The sequence below is a fragment of the Sorex fumeus genome, unplaced genomic scaffold (genome assembly GCF_029834395.1).
Source record: "Sorex fumeus unplaced genomic scaffold, SorFum_2.1 ptg000072l, whole genome shotgun sequence".
NCBI lineage: Eukaryota > Metazoa > Chordata > Mammalia > Eulipotyphla > Soricidae > Sorex > Sorex fumeus.
Window position 1 is genome coordinate 47,421,530 of NW_026606129.1, and position 15,381 is coordinate 47,436,910.

The 15,381-nt window shown below is 49.1% G+C and overlaps 1 protein-coding gene across 1 annotated transcript in view; it reads right to left on the minus strand.

The window, feature by feature from the left end:
- Positions 1-1,785: 1,785 nt before the first annotated feature.
- Positions 1,786-15,381, minus strand: part of FYCO1 (FYVE and coiled-coil domain autophagy adaptor 1) — a 72,097-nt gene continuing 58,501 nt past the window's right edge. The window contains exons 16-18 of the mRNA XM_056129425.1: positions 12,507-12,717; positions 6,397-6,506; positions 1,786-3,801 (exon numbers count right to left, since the gene is read on the minus strand). Of these exons, the coding sequence (XP_055985400.1) occupies positions 3,726-3,801; positions 6,397-6,506; positions 12,507-12,717 (397 nt within the window). The 3' untranslated portion in view covers positions 1,786-3,725. The remainder of the gene's footprint in view (positions 3,802-6,396; positions 6,507-12,506; positions 12,718-15,381) is intronic.

Sequence of the window (15,381 nt, forward strand, 5' to 3'; positions counted from 1 at the left end):
TGAAAGCACTTCAGTGCAGACATGCCAGGAGGGGTGAGGAAACCACAACAATGTATGTCCTTCCACAGAGCTCGGGCCGGGGATGCCTGAGGTGGACACACATCAAAGACCAGAGGTTAACACTCACGCTTCTGCGTGGTTCTCACCAGTTTTCTTCAGAAAACAGTGGGTGTGGGAAGAGTAAGAGGCTGAACTTTCTTTGAACCCGATGCCAAACTGAGTGATTCTCACAATAGCTCGGCGCCCCCTGTTTATGGTGGCTCCAGCTTCAACAGCTCCCTCAAAAAAAAACACAAAAAAACCCAACAAAATCTGTTTCCTCACATAGCGAGAAGACATTTTTCGCTGTCTATTTGCTCTGCGAATGAATGTGGGTGGGCAGCGCCTGCTGCTGGATTTTTCCCATGCAGCTTCAAACCCAGAGGACTGACCCTGAAGAGTGTCCTTCGGAGTCACCTGGGAACCTGGGGATCCTCTGCTGGAGCCCACAAATCTTTAGGGGACCTGCAGACACGGAGCTGGGCCAGGATTGCTTGGGATGAAGCACAGAAAGATCTTGGCTTACTCAAGGCTCAGTGGGTCAGTGGGTGGGATGAGTGCATGGAGGTGCTGATGCCAAGAGCTGCAGAGTGTGGTGCTTGATGTGGCAAGCACCACCGCATCTCCTCTCCGCCCCCCCCCCCCCCCCCCGTCAGACACAGACACACAGACAGACACACGCACCCAGTACCATATGGCTGCCATGCCTCTCCAGGGGTGTCCAGTTAACAAAGGAATCCTGGAGGAAACCAATCTGTCCTTATTTCAAGTGGCTGGCTGCATAGAGGCTTGTTCTAAGAACTTTGGTCATTGAAACAAGAGGTGCTGAGGCATCAAACTGTGTGACCAAGTTCCCCTCCAGCCTCCTCCTGCAGGCATCCCATTGTCCTCCTCTGCCATAGGCATTCTCTGTGCTGTCCCATGACTAACGGGATTGTTGATGGTCTTACAGATGCTCCTGGCATTGGGACTGGCCCCTGACCCAATGAGGTGATGGGTTTCTCTTGTGTCTAGTGTGGTGCTTGCTGCTGTGGGAAGGAGGTGGTCAATGAAACATGGGCCTTGCTCTGGAGAGAGAACCTGGGTGCGAGAGAGTGTGGTGGGAGCGACTGATCCTTGAGCAGCTGATTAAAGGAGAGTCCCACTACTCCGTGCCCCCCGGAGCAGGGACAGGAGGGTTGGAGGGAGGTTCGAGGTGTGCTGTGAGGCTTGGACACTCACAAGGAAAGAAGCCCATCATTCCTGGTGCAGGGTGGTACTGAGAAAGCTGGGGAGGGGGTCTTCTTGACCTGAGCTCGATCCCTCTGTGTGTGATAAGAATGTGGCACTCGTGGCCCATGTCCAGCTCTGCGCTGCAGGGCAAATTGTTGTGGAGGGGCCTTTCGTTCAGCTTTGTACCCTGCGCCAGTGAATCGTGGTTCTAAGTGCTCCTTGTTCTAAGCGAACTGCGACCCCCAGCCCTGCTGCCACAGGACTCTGGGAGGTCAGAGTTTGGTCTTAGTTCAAGGGGAAGGGTATCGGGGTTGAGGTCAGCGCATTAGAGAGCGTGCGGGTCAGAGATGATGAGGGTGGTGGTGGGGAGGTGGTACCCATGGGTCCCTGGGAACATCTGCTTGCTCCAGCCTTTCTAAGATGCTATGTTCCAAGATAATGCTCTACCCTCCAGCATGGACTGCCACTTAGACCCCCACTGGCTGATCTCGTCATTCCCGATAGCTCGTTGGAATGAAGACACGCTTCTGTCAATGTCATAGTGTTTTGCTTTATTTAGAATCCTGAGATTATAAAGAAAACATTTCTGAATGGTGCAGCGGATGCTTACAAAGGATTATGTTTTGGGATAGAAAAGATATCCCCCCCCCTCCCAAATGTGGCAGGTGGGGTGCTGACATTTGATGTGCTTCTGGGTAACTCTTTGGCAGATCAGAATGAAATGGGCTTCTAGGCCTGCTATCTCCGAAGGCCCTGAGGATGGAGGATGAGTCAATTAAAGTGCAATTCTAATTCTGAAGCTGCCCTCAGAGGCTTAGGCGCTGCTTTGCAGTCACCAGAGAACGCTCCTTAGGGCGTTCAGAGGAAGCCTTTGATGGAAGATGTCTCCTGAAATTTACAGATGCACCTTTACTATGTTGAAGACTTGCATCAGAGGAAGAAAAAAGGCATTCGTTCAGTCTTCCAGGAAGGTGTCACAATCAGGGGAAGCGCCTACTCGAGGCGCCACTAAAGTGTCTGGTGGGTGTTCTGTAAACGGGATGGCTGGTTCAGCAGCGCCACGGCTGGCGCCTGGCGTTGAGCAGCACGCACACACATGTGCACCCTGCTTCATCCGCAGCACCTGGGAGGCAAGGGTGAGGTTCACACCTGCGGTCAGTGGACACTTCAGAAATGAAACCCCAATCAATGAAACTCTGTGGACATCAAATCGTAAGACACAGACTGGAGAGGTTTTCATCCCTAAGGGCGGATTTCCTTTCCCAAGTCTGGAATGGCTTTACTATCTTAGGGGACAGGTGGAAATTTCAGAAAAACTGTCCCCTTTGTTTGTATGTTACATCCTGTGGCTTCTCATTTCTACACTCCAGTATCCTGACAGAGGGTTTCTTTGCCCACAGTTGGCCCTGTCCACCTGAGGCAAGTGAGTCCAGCCAGGAACGCGCTGCTCCAGCCACCTTATTCCCACAGATGTGTACGCATGCATGTCTGGTTGTGGCTGGCCAGTGTCTTCAGAGATACAGTGAGGCTGGCAGGGCAGCGGGTCTTGATACTGAACAGTGAGTGTGACTGGGATTCCAAGAGCTGGGCCACCAACGGGGTATTTGTCCTTTTCCTTTGAATAAGGATCCCAAGGACTTTTCCTTCTTGGCGATTTCCAGTGTAATTCAGCCTACTGGCTGGGACCACCACTTGAAAGAGCTGTGTTTCACGGCCGTTTGTGTTTCTAAATATCAACATTCAAAAGAGGAAGTGACTTACATACAAAGCCACACTGAAACCGACCGAGACAGGTCCTGGCTGGGTGGCACACAACAAACCTGAGTGGACACAGCAATGGAACAAAGGGCAAATGTCCACTCTGCACATGGTATGAATCTGCCGAGACTCTTCTGTGGTGGAGGGAGAGAGACACAGACTGGGGTGGTGGTGGGTGGGGAATCTCCTCCTCCCTGTCCAAGAGGTGGAATAGGATCCTCATGTCTGAACACATCTCCAGGGGTCAGGCGCTGGCCGAGCAGCAGGTGGTAGGCAGCATGGATGCCAGGGACCTGGCAGGTGGGGAGTGGGGTCCAAGACCCGAACAAAGAGGATTTCTGATTCACCTTCAGGTGGGAAGACAACTGAGACTCTCTTGGATGGGAACTTGCTGGAGCCCTTAGAAGCTGCAGGGGTTGAGTGCTGGTGCAGTGTGGTTTAAAATACATATACATACACATATACATGTGTATGTACATGTCAATGTATATGTATGTGTGTATATGTATTTAAAATAACAGGTATTTAAAATAACACACATATATGTGTATGTATATGTATATGTGTATATTATGTGTATATATACTTACGTGTGTATTAATATGCAGATATATACACATATATTTAATTTTAGTGATTTATGGGGCGTGTAAGTAAAAGTAGTGTTTCCTGTCGATAAAGTGTAAAGTGAAGCCATCGAAATCCAGGTGCTGAGGCTACAGGAAATCACTTCCATCATAGATCACAGGCCGGTCAACTGTCAAGTGGTAAAACACCTTCTTGGAGACAAATCTGAGGAAAGAAAAAAGAAAAGGAGGTTATAGGCAGCAGCTGCCCTTGGGGCAATGACTGGAAGGATGTGGCTGGCTAGCTGAGCTGTAGGATAACACTGGTTTTTCTTTTCAGCCTTGCCACAGGGAGCTTATGTTTATTGGGTTACTCCCATCACAGCACTCCCATTCCTCTGTTTTATTTGTAACCTCTTTGTGTTTTGCTTTCTCAACCAATCAATCACCTTTCTCTCTTAATCAGACTCTGTTAACTTGTATATATTGCTTTTCTCTTCTCCTTAAGTCCTTTGCACAGTTAATTCAGAGCAATGTCCTTTTTGTATAGACACAGGAAGACAGTTAAATGCTATGCTTTTGTAACTTGGGAGTTAATTGACTCCGAATGATATTCACTCCTGGGCATCTGTTCTCTTAATTTAAGCCTCAGTTGCCCTTACTTCCTAGCAACCCAAAACAAGGGACTGGATGGACCCAAGGCAAGCTGTGAGCTACCCTGGCATCAAAATGGGCCAGGCCAAAGCACTATAATACTTAACTATAAGCTAACAGCATGGTCATGGACAAATTCTGTCATGATCCAAAAAATAACAGCTGGATTAGGACCCTGCTAGGGTTATAAAAGATTAATCTGGCCTGAGCACTGTAGTCTGAGATCTATAGTGAGATGTCCCCAGGAGAGCCACCCTACAAGCTTAATATATCTCTGTGACCATACTAATAACTAATATTAAGAAGTAGAATTAAGTGGTTAATTAAGATGTTAATTTAGTTATTGGACTAAGGAAAGGAGAAACACCCCCAAGTGGTATTTTGCCCTTGAGCAGAAGAAGGGCTTTCATATGTTGATTGTGCTACCTGATGGGGTGTTGATGGCTACCCCCAATGTGGGAAGTTAGAGAGAGACTAGAGAAAGACCAGGGTGATGAGACAGAGCACAGAGAGACGAGCCTGGGGAACAGGAGGAAACAGGAATGAGGGCAGTATGAGACTGAAATGGGGTGCTGAGTGAGACTGGACAGACACGTGGGGAGAATGGAATAAAGGGCAACTGATCACCAACTAGCTTGGCTCTTGTCTCCTCCTTTGTGCGCCCATGGCATTGGCTGTCCCGGGTGGGGAAGTGGTCTGAGACTACCGAACACAGGTGATGAGAGAGAGCCGCAGGGTTTCCTAGTCGCCTGGAGATTACACACTGAGCTATGTACTCATCGCTAAGTCTCATCCACCAGAGTTCTCTCCCGGCAGAGGGTCAGAGGATGTGGGATGTGACAACATGAACTCTGCCAGGACTTGGGAGCACAAGTGCATCTTTAGACCCCTGCTGTGAACCATGCCCTGTGCTGCTGCTCTGAGGAGCCCAGGGATCTCGGGGCTCTGGGTGGCTTTGACTGCAGGAGGGAGTGGGGGGGGGGGGAGCAGCACCGGGATGAGGCATATGGTGGGGGTGAGCACAGGCCTGTCAATCTGCTCTATTATCCTTGACTTGGAAATCTCCGGAAGCCCTGGAGTTGATGTCAGTAGACTAAAGTCAGAGTTGTCAGGGCACTGGGCCTCAGTGTCCCTCTCCTGCCTCTCTACTGACCCACACACAGAGGCTGAGTGAGGCAATGATGATGCTCACGGACATTAGGAGGAAACGGGCCACTAAGGCCACAGAGAGCAGGGTGGAGCATGTCACTGCTAGATGCCATAGGTCAGCCCTGACTTTTGCCCCCTGCTGCCTGGAGTCACCCTAGACTAGGTGGGGATTGAAGGCCGCTCTCTGTCCAGGGAGTCCTGCAACCCCCAGGCACGTTCCTGTTCATGGGGACAAGGACACTGTGCAAGTCTTACCCTCCTGGCCTCTCCTTTGATGGATGCTCTTGGCTGTAAGCTTGGGGGAGTCAGGGCCTGAAGTTGGTGAGGAGAGGGCACCACTTTCCCCTAGAATGTCTAATCAAGCGATCTCTAAAAACCATCATGGGCTGGAACGGGGAAACCCAAGATGCGATGTGGCCACTAGTTCAGGGTCCAGCTCGGAGTGGATGTGGCTGGTTGTTGGGTGCTGAGTATGTCCAGTTCATAAAACAGGCAGTCCCAGGAAAGAGCTTATGTTGAAGTCAGAAGTGTAAGAGAGAGGAGTATACCCTTTCCCCACAGTAGCCTAACCACTGCCTCATGTGTCCATGGAGTAGGGCTTCTGGCTCACTGTCCATGCTCACTCAATACTGACCCTCTACCCACCACTCTGCCTATGGTAGTTCCACTGACCCTGTGGGGACGGTGGTGTGAGTGCGCACTGCCACTCTCATCTCACAGGTGCACAGCGCCCTCCTCGGTGACATGGAGGGAACAAGCCAGTTCCTCACACCTGGAAATGCTGTGGAACTTGAGTGTGTCCATCAGAGTGGACCATCTCGGACACAAGGACAGGGCGAAGGCACTGCCAGCATGAGCCTGTGACCACAAAGGCGATGGCACAGAAACACCACAGTCCAAGGGGAGGGATTCCCAGAGGGAGTGGCGATAAATCACCAACAGTTCAACATGGTTTAACTCTATCCCGGAGGCCCAGTGGTGGGTGGGCGGGCTGGGTGCTGTGTGAGGTGGCCCTTACCTGGAGAAGGTGTTGTCGAAGATGAGCATGTAGATGCCGGGTGTGCGGACCTTCAGCTGGCCGCGGATGCTCTCCTTGTGGGAATTGCATCGGGTGGTAGGAATGAGTACCTGAAGGGGGAGGGCAAAGGAGAAGTGATGGAGGCTGAGAGGGTCCCTCAGAGCCTCAGAGCCCTGACTCTGAGCAGGGCTGGGAGCCCAGAGCAGCGGCGGCTGCACACAACACCTTCCACACACCCTGGGTTTGCTCGGAAACTACAGTGGAGGAGGGCCGTGAGTTTGAGTTTCAGCTAAACTCACCAACTGGCCGGAACCCGGAATAAGTGGTGCGCTAGCCTCCTTGGACTATGCCCAGAGCTCACCTGCTTCTCCACCAGGGCAAGGAGTACTTCTCTCTTTCTCCCCTAGAAGTTGGAGTTTATTCTAATAAAGTCTGTGGGAATGGCTCCCTCCCGCCCTGCTGCTGCCACGAGGAGTGGGGGTCTCACAGTCCAGGACAGGTCTCCTTCTATACCTTTTTGTCTGCTTTAGCACAATGCCGAGCAAGAGTTGCTCCCAGGTTCCTCCCGGTGGTGCCGAGATTTGAACCCAGGGCCTCGTACAGGCAAGGCAGCGCACTGTGGCTGGGCCACCTCGTCCCCATCTCTCCCTGCACATTCTCACTCGCTTGGGAAGCTGTTGGGCCCACTCCCCTCCAGGCCAACACTCTGGGACCCACTCTCGGGTCCACCACAGGCTGCCACTTCTGGCCTTGTCCTGGTTCATCCACATGTCCCAGAGCTCTTTCACATGTCCGAGTCCTCAGCCTCTTTACTCTGCATTCCACAAGTGCCAGACATTTGTTATAGGGGACATTTTCTCCAGATATGTTTTAACATCCTCAGGGTCAGAGGGCAAATCTGAGCAAATGAACACAAAGTCTGGGTGCCTGAAAAGGCCAGCCTTTTCCCCATGAGTGCGGTCTTCAACCCATTGACCAGCAAAGACACTTTTCAAAACCAAGAATGTAATAGGAGACAAGGAAAAAGGAAGTACCACAGAAGTAACCAAAATTAGAAAGAAAAATTTTTTCTTAGAAGGAGCGCTTAGAGAACTTCCCTCGTGATGTCTTCATTTCAACCTGAACGTAAACAAAAGTTCTCCTGACCGCTAAGTGGCTTCTCGGGCAGCTCTGAGCTTCTGTGGTGACCACTTTCATGCTTTACAAAACGAATGCTTCTTTTTCACTGGGTTTGGTTCTAATTTTTCCATTAGACATTTTTTTTAAACCTATAACATGTTTTAAACTCAAAACAGTTATAAAGATACAATCACTGTTTCAACTTAAATATAGTTGCATATTTCTTCCTGGCCACAAAGTCCCCAGAGTGAAGAGGGTACCCACACAAGTCTCTGCCCCAAGGCAGAGTTTTACGGATATAAACAGACAAGAAAACAGTCTATATGGCAGCTAAAAGCGCCAGGAGCAAAGTGGAGTAAGGACAATCTTCAACATGTTTGTGCTGGTAAAAGTGCAGTGACTTTGCAGGCCCCAAACACGAATGTTAACATCATCAAAATCATGTTACCTCAATAATTAGAAAGAAAATGCTTAACCACTAAAGAGTATAAATAAGAAAAGTGCCAGGACAGGAAAACTGGGAGAGATGCCTCTTCCAGACCGAGGGAGGGGAGAGGGACAGGATGTCAGGGATGACTTCCCTGAAGAGGCATCACTGGGAAAGGTGTGGGGGGCATCCGTTCTCTTCAGAGTAGTAAGAACACCACATCCAAACACATGGAAGATATGGCTAAGATTGATCCTCTCAGAAAACAATGGAAATAAAATTGACAAAATAGAAAACAAATTTAAAAACTGCTGTGGGGGCAATTCCCGGTGGTGTTCAGATGGTGTTTGGGTGCTACCTTGTTCTCCCATGTGGTTCTTGGGAGACGGGCATGCAGTACCAGGCCTGCACATGGAAGGCAAGTGATCTGCCTCACTGGCTTATGTCCTGGTTTTCATTTGTTTCTAGAATTCTTAATTTCTTTTAAAGTTTTTCACTGACCCAATAAGCTATTCACTAGCATGTTTATTATTATTGTTATTATTATTATGATTATTATTTGGCTTTTTGGGTGACACACGGTGATGCACAGGGGTTACTCCTGGCTCTGTACTCAGGAATTCCTCCTGGCAGTTCCCGGGGGACCATATGGGATGCTGGGAATCGAACTGGGGTCGGCCACGTGCAAGGCAAATGCCCTATTAGCTGTATTATTGTTCCAGCCCCCTAGCATGTTGTTTAATACCCCAATATTTATGATTTCTTCATATTTTTGTTGTTGTTGTTGACTTTGAGTTTCATACCACTGTGATAAGAAATGATGCTTGAAATTATTTCAAGTGCCACAAATTTGTTGAGACTAGTTTTGTGTCACTGAAAATGTTTCATGCAGAATTTCAAAGTATTCTACTCTTTTAGACGGCACTTTATGTATCTATTCAGTCCATCTGGTTAAATGGATTGCTACGACCCTTGTTTTTCTGTTGAGTTTCTGTCCCAATGATCTACCCACTGATTTAGGTGGGACCTGAAGGTCTCCCACATTCTACTGTGTTATCAATGTCTCCCTGTAGGTCTGATACTATTTGCTTTATATATTTTCGTGTACCTGTGTTGGATGCATACGTATTAGTAAGTGCAGTGTCTGTCTTTTTCATTATTAAATCATGTCTATTTTTTTGATATCTTTTTCAGTAGGAGACTTTTACCTGCTTGCTGTTCCTGATTTCTTTGGTTCCATTTCCTTGGAGAATTATTTTTCCACCCCTTCATTTTAAATTTATGTTTAACCTGAAGCGGAACTCTTGGACACATCATATAGCTGAGTTTTGTTTTTAAATCGATCTACCCAGTCTGTGCCCTTTGGTCGAAGAGTTCAGTTCATTTACATCTAGGGTCATTACCGAGGATTTCTGCTATCATTTATTTTAAATTTTCTGGCTATTCTACATATTCATTGTTCCTTTCTCATGGTGTTTTCCACTTGCCATTTTATTTAGGTCAATTTCTATCTTGTTTTCTCAGTTTCCTTCTTATTTGTGATGTGTCTCTGCTCCAGATCATTGTTTTGTGGTTACTATGGGGTTTGTATAGAATGTTCTCATAGCTGTAGTAGCCCCTTTTTGTTCCTCTGATGTTTCCTTGGCCCCATGCAGGTCACTGAACTTCTCTGGTCCCGAATAGGCCTTTTGCCTAGTACAGAGCCTGGGTTTTACTCTCTCAGCGAGCTTTCAGGACAGTTTAGCCAAGAGTAGCCTTAAGTCCTTGATTATATATATATTTTTTCAAATTCACAACTTCTAATCTGAGTGTTGAGGTCTGACCTTGATGGAGGAAGTCACTCTAGAGAGGTGGCCTCAAGTGGTCACTGCTTGGAGAGTGCCACCTGGCCTGGAGCTGCTTGGGCTGCCCTGTGCTCTCTGCTGGTTGCTTCGCTGCTCACCCTTTTCTCCTTTCTCACTCACAACCACTTCTCCTGGTTCAGCCCAGCGGTGATCTGCCTTGATTAACTCAACACATGCACGGCCACCGTGCCTACATCTTAACACACATCTCTTGGAATCGGGGTTGTCTGTTTTCTAGGGCTTTTGGATAACATGGGGTCATTGTTGCCCCAAAGTTTCTTTCTCCCCTCTGTGGGTCCTAGAGGGCCCTGGCATACAGCAGAAATGCAATTCGTGGTTGTGAACAGACTGCAATGCACCCAGTACAGTTCTTTGTACTTGTATTTCCATAATCGTGAAATGTGACTGGTATGATTCACATGATAACCTGTTTTTTCCTAAAAGGCCTAGGCTGGTCAGGGCATCACAGAGGGTCGACCAGGAGAGAAACTCTGGTCAGGAACAAATGAAAGCCGCTGACAGGTAAGAGAGGGCCGGGGCAGGGGAGGGTGGGGGTGGAAGGGGGGGGGGCAGCGGAATGTCTGAGCTTCTGTCTCACCCAAGCTGTAGGATCTACAAAGACGACGGACTCTTTCTGCCCCCTAGCGTCCACTGTGGGGAAAACGGCGTAATCACCACTTCCTACTTTCTGCCTGGAGAAGTCAAAATACTGTGTCCTCTGTCTCAGGTCCCAAAGTTTCTCATTCCTACTAGGAGTCACACAGGACTCTAGGGCAATGAGGACTTGGCAGGTGAGGGATAGGATGAGGAGAGAGGCCCACAGCTCAGTTCTGTGAGGGCAGGTAGAATGGCAATCACGTGGACATGTATTTAGTCACCTCCTCCCTCCCCTGCCACAGACACTCATCAGTGTCTGAACTGGGAGGACAAAGTGCCCGATGTTCGGTCGGTGCTGGGAGTCTGAGGGCAGAGAGCAAGGGTGCTGGTGGTGAGCTCCTGACAGTGGGGCTGCTTTTAGAAAAAGAGCTCACCAGAACGATGCTGTGAGATGCTGCTTGAACAACTGCCCGAGTGAAGCACTCTTGAGTTCAGTGTCCTGAGCTGAGAACTTTGTCCAGGACTAAGATCTTTCCCCCACAGAGGGCACCCTCTCTGTGCGGGCTCAAGCCTGAATCCACTCTCAGGGTTCAAACCCCAGGACCTCCTGGTTAGAGGTTTGGAAGCTCTCAGGAAGGGCAGGCTTCAAAGCCAGGCATGCAGGGAGGCTGACGTGTGCAAAAGGGAATGACATATGGGGACTGCCAGGACGGAGATCTCGGGCTTCGCCAGGAGTGAGCTCTGAGTGCAGAGTCAGGAGTAAGCCCTGAGCACTGCCAGGTGTGGCCCAAGAACAAAGGCAAAACAAAAAACAAAAAAGGAAATGGAAGGCAGTGGAGTTTTTAAATAAGAAACTAGATGAGACACCAATGATCAAAGCCATATTGTGGGGACATGTTTGGAGTGAAGTCACAGAGGCCAGAGAGGACAAAGCAACCTCCCAGCAGCAGATGCAAACTGGGTAGGGATGGGAGGGGCACAGGCTCCTCTGGACACTTTCCTCCATGAGGATGCTGGAACTGGTGTGGACACTGCAATGCACCCCACTCAGCATCAATTTGACTTTCCTGTGGCTCCAGGCCTTCCCGTTCCTCAACCTGGGCCTCCTGAGGGCACCCAAAGGGTCACACAAGTAAGGGGCCAGTGGATGTGACTGCAATGACTCCACACATGTTATGTTTCACAACAATTTCAAATTTCCCTTCTCTATCTGAATCCTTTTCATTCACAGAAAAATGGAGATTCTACAAGTATTTTAGCAGCCTCGGCTCTCCTTCGAGTGCAGGTCGGGTATGTTTTGGCTGTCCTTATCTTTCCTTTCCTTTCAAGTACTATTCATGCTTCCACCCTAACCAGTTCTGCCTCCATCTGCCCTTGACCCCTCTCCACAGAGACTGTGGGCATAGGTCTCCCCCTTCCTCTCCCAAATCAAACAGAATCCTGCTCTCCTTCCTGCACTCCCCTCTATCCTCTTCATTCCTGGGATCTGGCCGTCACTCATGGCTGCTCCCGGGAATCACCTAGGGATGCCTGGAGATTGTCACCTAGTGGTATGGGTGTGGCCTCAGGATGACCTCAGAAAAGCTGCCCAGGTACTTGTCACATGCAGCCCAGGCTGAGAACTGGAGCTGACGATTGTCAACATTTCATGACGAGGCTGTCTTGGAGTGTATGAAAGTGCCAACAAGATACTTAAGCCCAGAAAGTGAAACAAAGGGTATGTCTCTCCTGACATCTTTAGGGGGAGATGCTGTATACCACAAGCTACCTTCAGAAGCAAAAAGTGGACTTCCTCCCATGGGGACCCTCTAGTTCGGGTCAATTTTCTTCCTGTCCTGGACAGTTTTGTTGAAATACAAGCCTTAGATGAAGTCATCTATGTGGATTTCTCCAAGTTTCACCTGCAGATCAGACCAAAGCCCTCTGAGAACAAGACGGCCTTCAGGATGAAATCTTTCTTGGGTCCCCGGGTTCCTCTTCTCCCAGCTGAAGAAGCCCAGGGGCACTATCTGCTCCTTGTGATGCAGCTGACAGGGTGCCCCGGTTCTGGTTCCCTCCTGCCCAGCTGGAGGCGAGCTGGCCCCAGCCCTGCTCCGGGAGGAGGAATGTACGAGTGGCCTTACCTTACACTGATCCAGCGGTGTGTCCTCGGTCTCCTGGAAGACAACGCTGAAGGAGATGCTCTTGGGGTCAGAGGAGAAGACCCAGCTGATGGTGAGGCCTGCCTCAGCCACGGTGATGGGGATGAGGCTGTAGGTACTAGATCTCACGAACAGTTCCCTTTTGCTTTCCCCAAAGTTGGTGATTTCATCAACCGTGAGGGGCAATTTTATCCTGAAACAGAAATGCAGGAAAGGGCGTGATCAAAGGAGTCTGGGTCCGCCGGCCAGGTCATCTGGGGCCTAGAGGTGGCTGGAGATCCTGGAGGCTCCTGAGAGGACAGAGCTTGACCGGCAAGTTTGATGATGGGAGAAGCACAGCTCACACCAGCAGATGCTTCCTGAGCACTCGGTACACACCATCGTTGCAGGTGCTGGGCATAGAGAGCAGATAGTGAACAGTCCTTGCTGGCACAAAGCTGGAGTGGCCGCTGTAAGCCTGGGGCAGTGAGAGGCTAGCGGGATCCACTCCACGCCTCTCGTGGACAGGTGGGCACTGAGCCTTCTGTTTGCAGAGCTCTCCTGGAGTGGCCCGCTAGGCAACTCCTGGCAGCCTTCTCCCTGGCTCTGGTCAGTTTCCTGCCTTGCCCCTTTACTGAATGAGCACAGAGGAAGCATCCTCTCCTTGGGAGTCTCTAGACTTGTCGGGGGTCCCTCTTCATGCTGAAATCGGAGGTCTGCTACAAGACTCTGAGCAGGCACTCCTATGAGTTCTCATATGCAAATGCCTCAACTCTCTCTAAAGCAGGGGTGGCAGGGTGGTCCTGGAGACAGGGGCTTCTAGCCCTCAGTGGGTGGATAAGAGCCGCTGTCAGAAGCATTATAGGTGTACCCTCTGCCCAGGGCGCCTTCTCTAGCTGTGTCTTGACACAGATCACAGAAACACAGTGGTGTTGGTGCCCCTCTCCACTTCGTGGGACCCTGCACCTCCCTGCCATTCTTGGGCTGGGATGTGCCTGAGGTCACAGGTCAGGCTCTCCCGTCCAAACTGCAAATCCTCCCTTCTTCTCCTCCTGTCTCTATATCACAGCAAGCATCACCTTGGAGCACATGGCACGATTAATTCACTTACCTACGATTACTGGCTATCAAGCACTGTTAGAACAGAGACTTCATGGGGGCAAGAAAGTGTGTTTTGTTCACTGCTGTTCTCTAAGGACCTAGAACAGTCTCTGACAGGCAGATGGCATGAAAAAAAAATGAGGATGGGCAGCTGCCTGTGTTTAATTATAAAGTCATGGAGCATAAGAGCAGAGGAAAAGTCTGATAAAGGAAAATAATGTAGGCAATGTGAACTAAAATGTAGACTCTTAATGTACATTAAAATTATATGTATAAATATATATCATTTATCTATTTAACTACAGCATCACTGTCACTGTCACTGTCCTCCTGTTGTTCATCGATTTGCTCGAGCGGGCCCAGTAACGTCTCCATTGGAGACTTTGTTGTTACTGTGTTTGGCATATCGAATACATCACGGGTAGCTTGCCAGGCTCTGCTGTGCAGGCGAGATACTCGCAGTAGCTTGCTGGGCTCTCCGAGAGGGGTGGAGGAATCGAACTCGGGTTGGCCATGTTGGCCGTGTGCAAGGCAAACGCCCTGCCGCTGTGCTATCGCTCCAGCCTTATTCAACTACAGCATAGATAATTATATATTTAAAAATTATATACGCATGCCCAAAAAACTCTATACCAAAGTAGTCTGTTACCTGAATTTTCCTTTTTAATGAAAATGCAAAATGAAAACCACTTTTACAATAAGAAAAAAAGGGCGGCATTAATTAAAAGAGCTGATATGAAAATGAGTCTGTCCATATCATAAATGATTGGATCCATAAAATGTGATACATATATTCACACACATGTATATACACACAATGGAGTACTATTCAGTGATTTTAAAAAAAGCATGAAAATTTGCCATTCACAGTAAAATGGAAAGAACTTGAGGAGATTATGCAAAACATAAGTCAAAAGAAATACAACAAGTATGGATAATTTCACTCACATGTGTAAGGAAATAAAAATCAATGCACAGGAGAAAAACAAAATAAAAATAAGCCAGTGAACACTTACAACAGAACTGAGTTCACCTGATTTACTTTCTTCCCATTGAAATCTAAAAAATATTAGTAATTATAAAAATATAAAACCAAATTACCATTAACTGCTAAAAATTAGAAACTAAGAGGCTGGTGAGACAGTACAGTGGGCAGGGCGCCTGCCCTACGTACAGCCAACTGACCCAGGCTGGATCTTTAGCATCACAATGGGTCTGTCTCCCAAGGCTTCCTGGGGGGAGCCCTGAGACCAGAGGCAGGAGTAAGCCCAGAGTAAAGCAGGTGTGGCCACCCCCACTATCCCTCCCCCCCAAAAAGAAAAGAAAATATAGTGTAAGGAAGAACACACAGGATGGAGCGAGGGAAGGGGGTCCAAAGGGAGCACTTTTGGGGGGACATGACAGTTCTCATCTTCATCATGGTGCCTGTGGGGCCTGCATTGTCCCCTCTGGCAGAAGCAGACAGGGAGCTGGCAGGGTGCTGAGGTCCCCAGCGGCGGAAGCCACTACCGAGCGAGCTGTGCGCCTGCCAGGCTGACTGGTGGCCACACTGAATTACTAATTGAAATCCCAGCAGTGGAGTGAGGCTTGTCAGAAGGAATGAACAAACCCGGGACAAACGGAGGATTGAAATGAGTCAGATAAAGAGAGGTACTCAGTTGTGGAATATAAAATAACATAACATGAGACTGACACCCAAGGACAGTAGACACAAGGGCCAGGAATATTGCTCCATGGTTGGAAGCCTGCCTCATGAGCTGGGGAAGAAGGCAGCTGG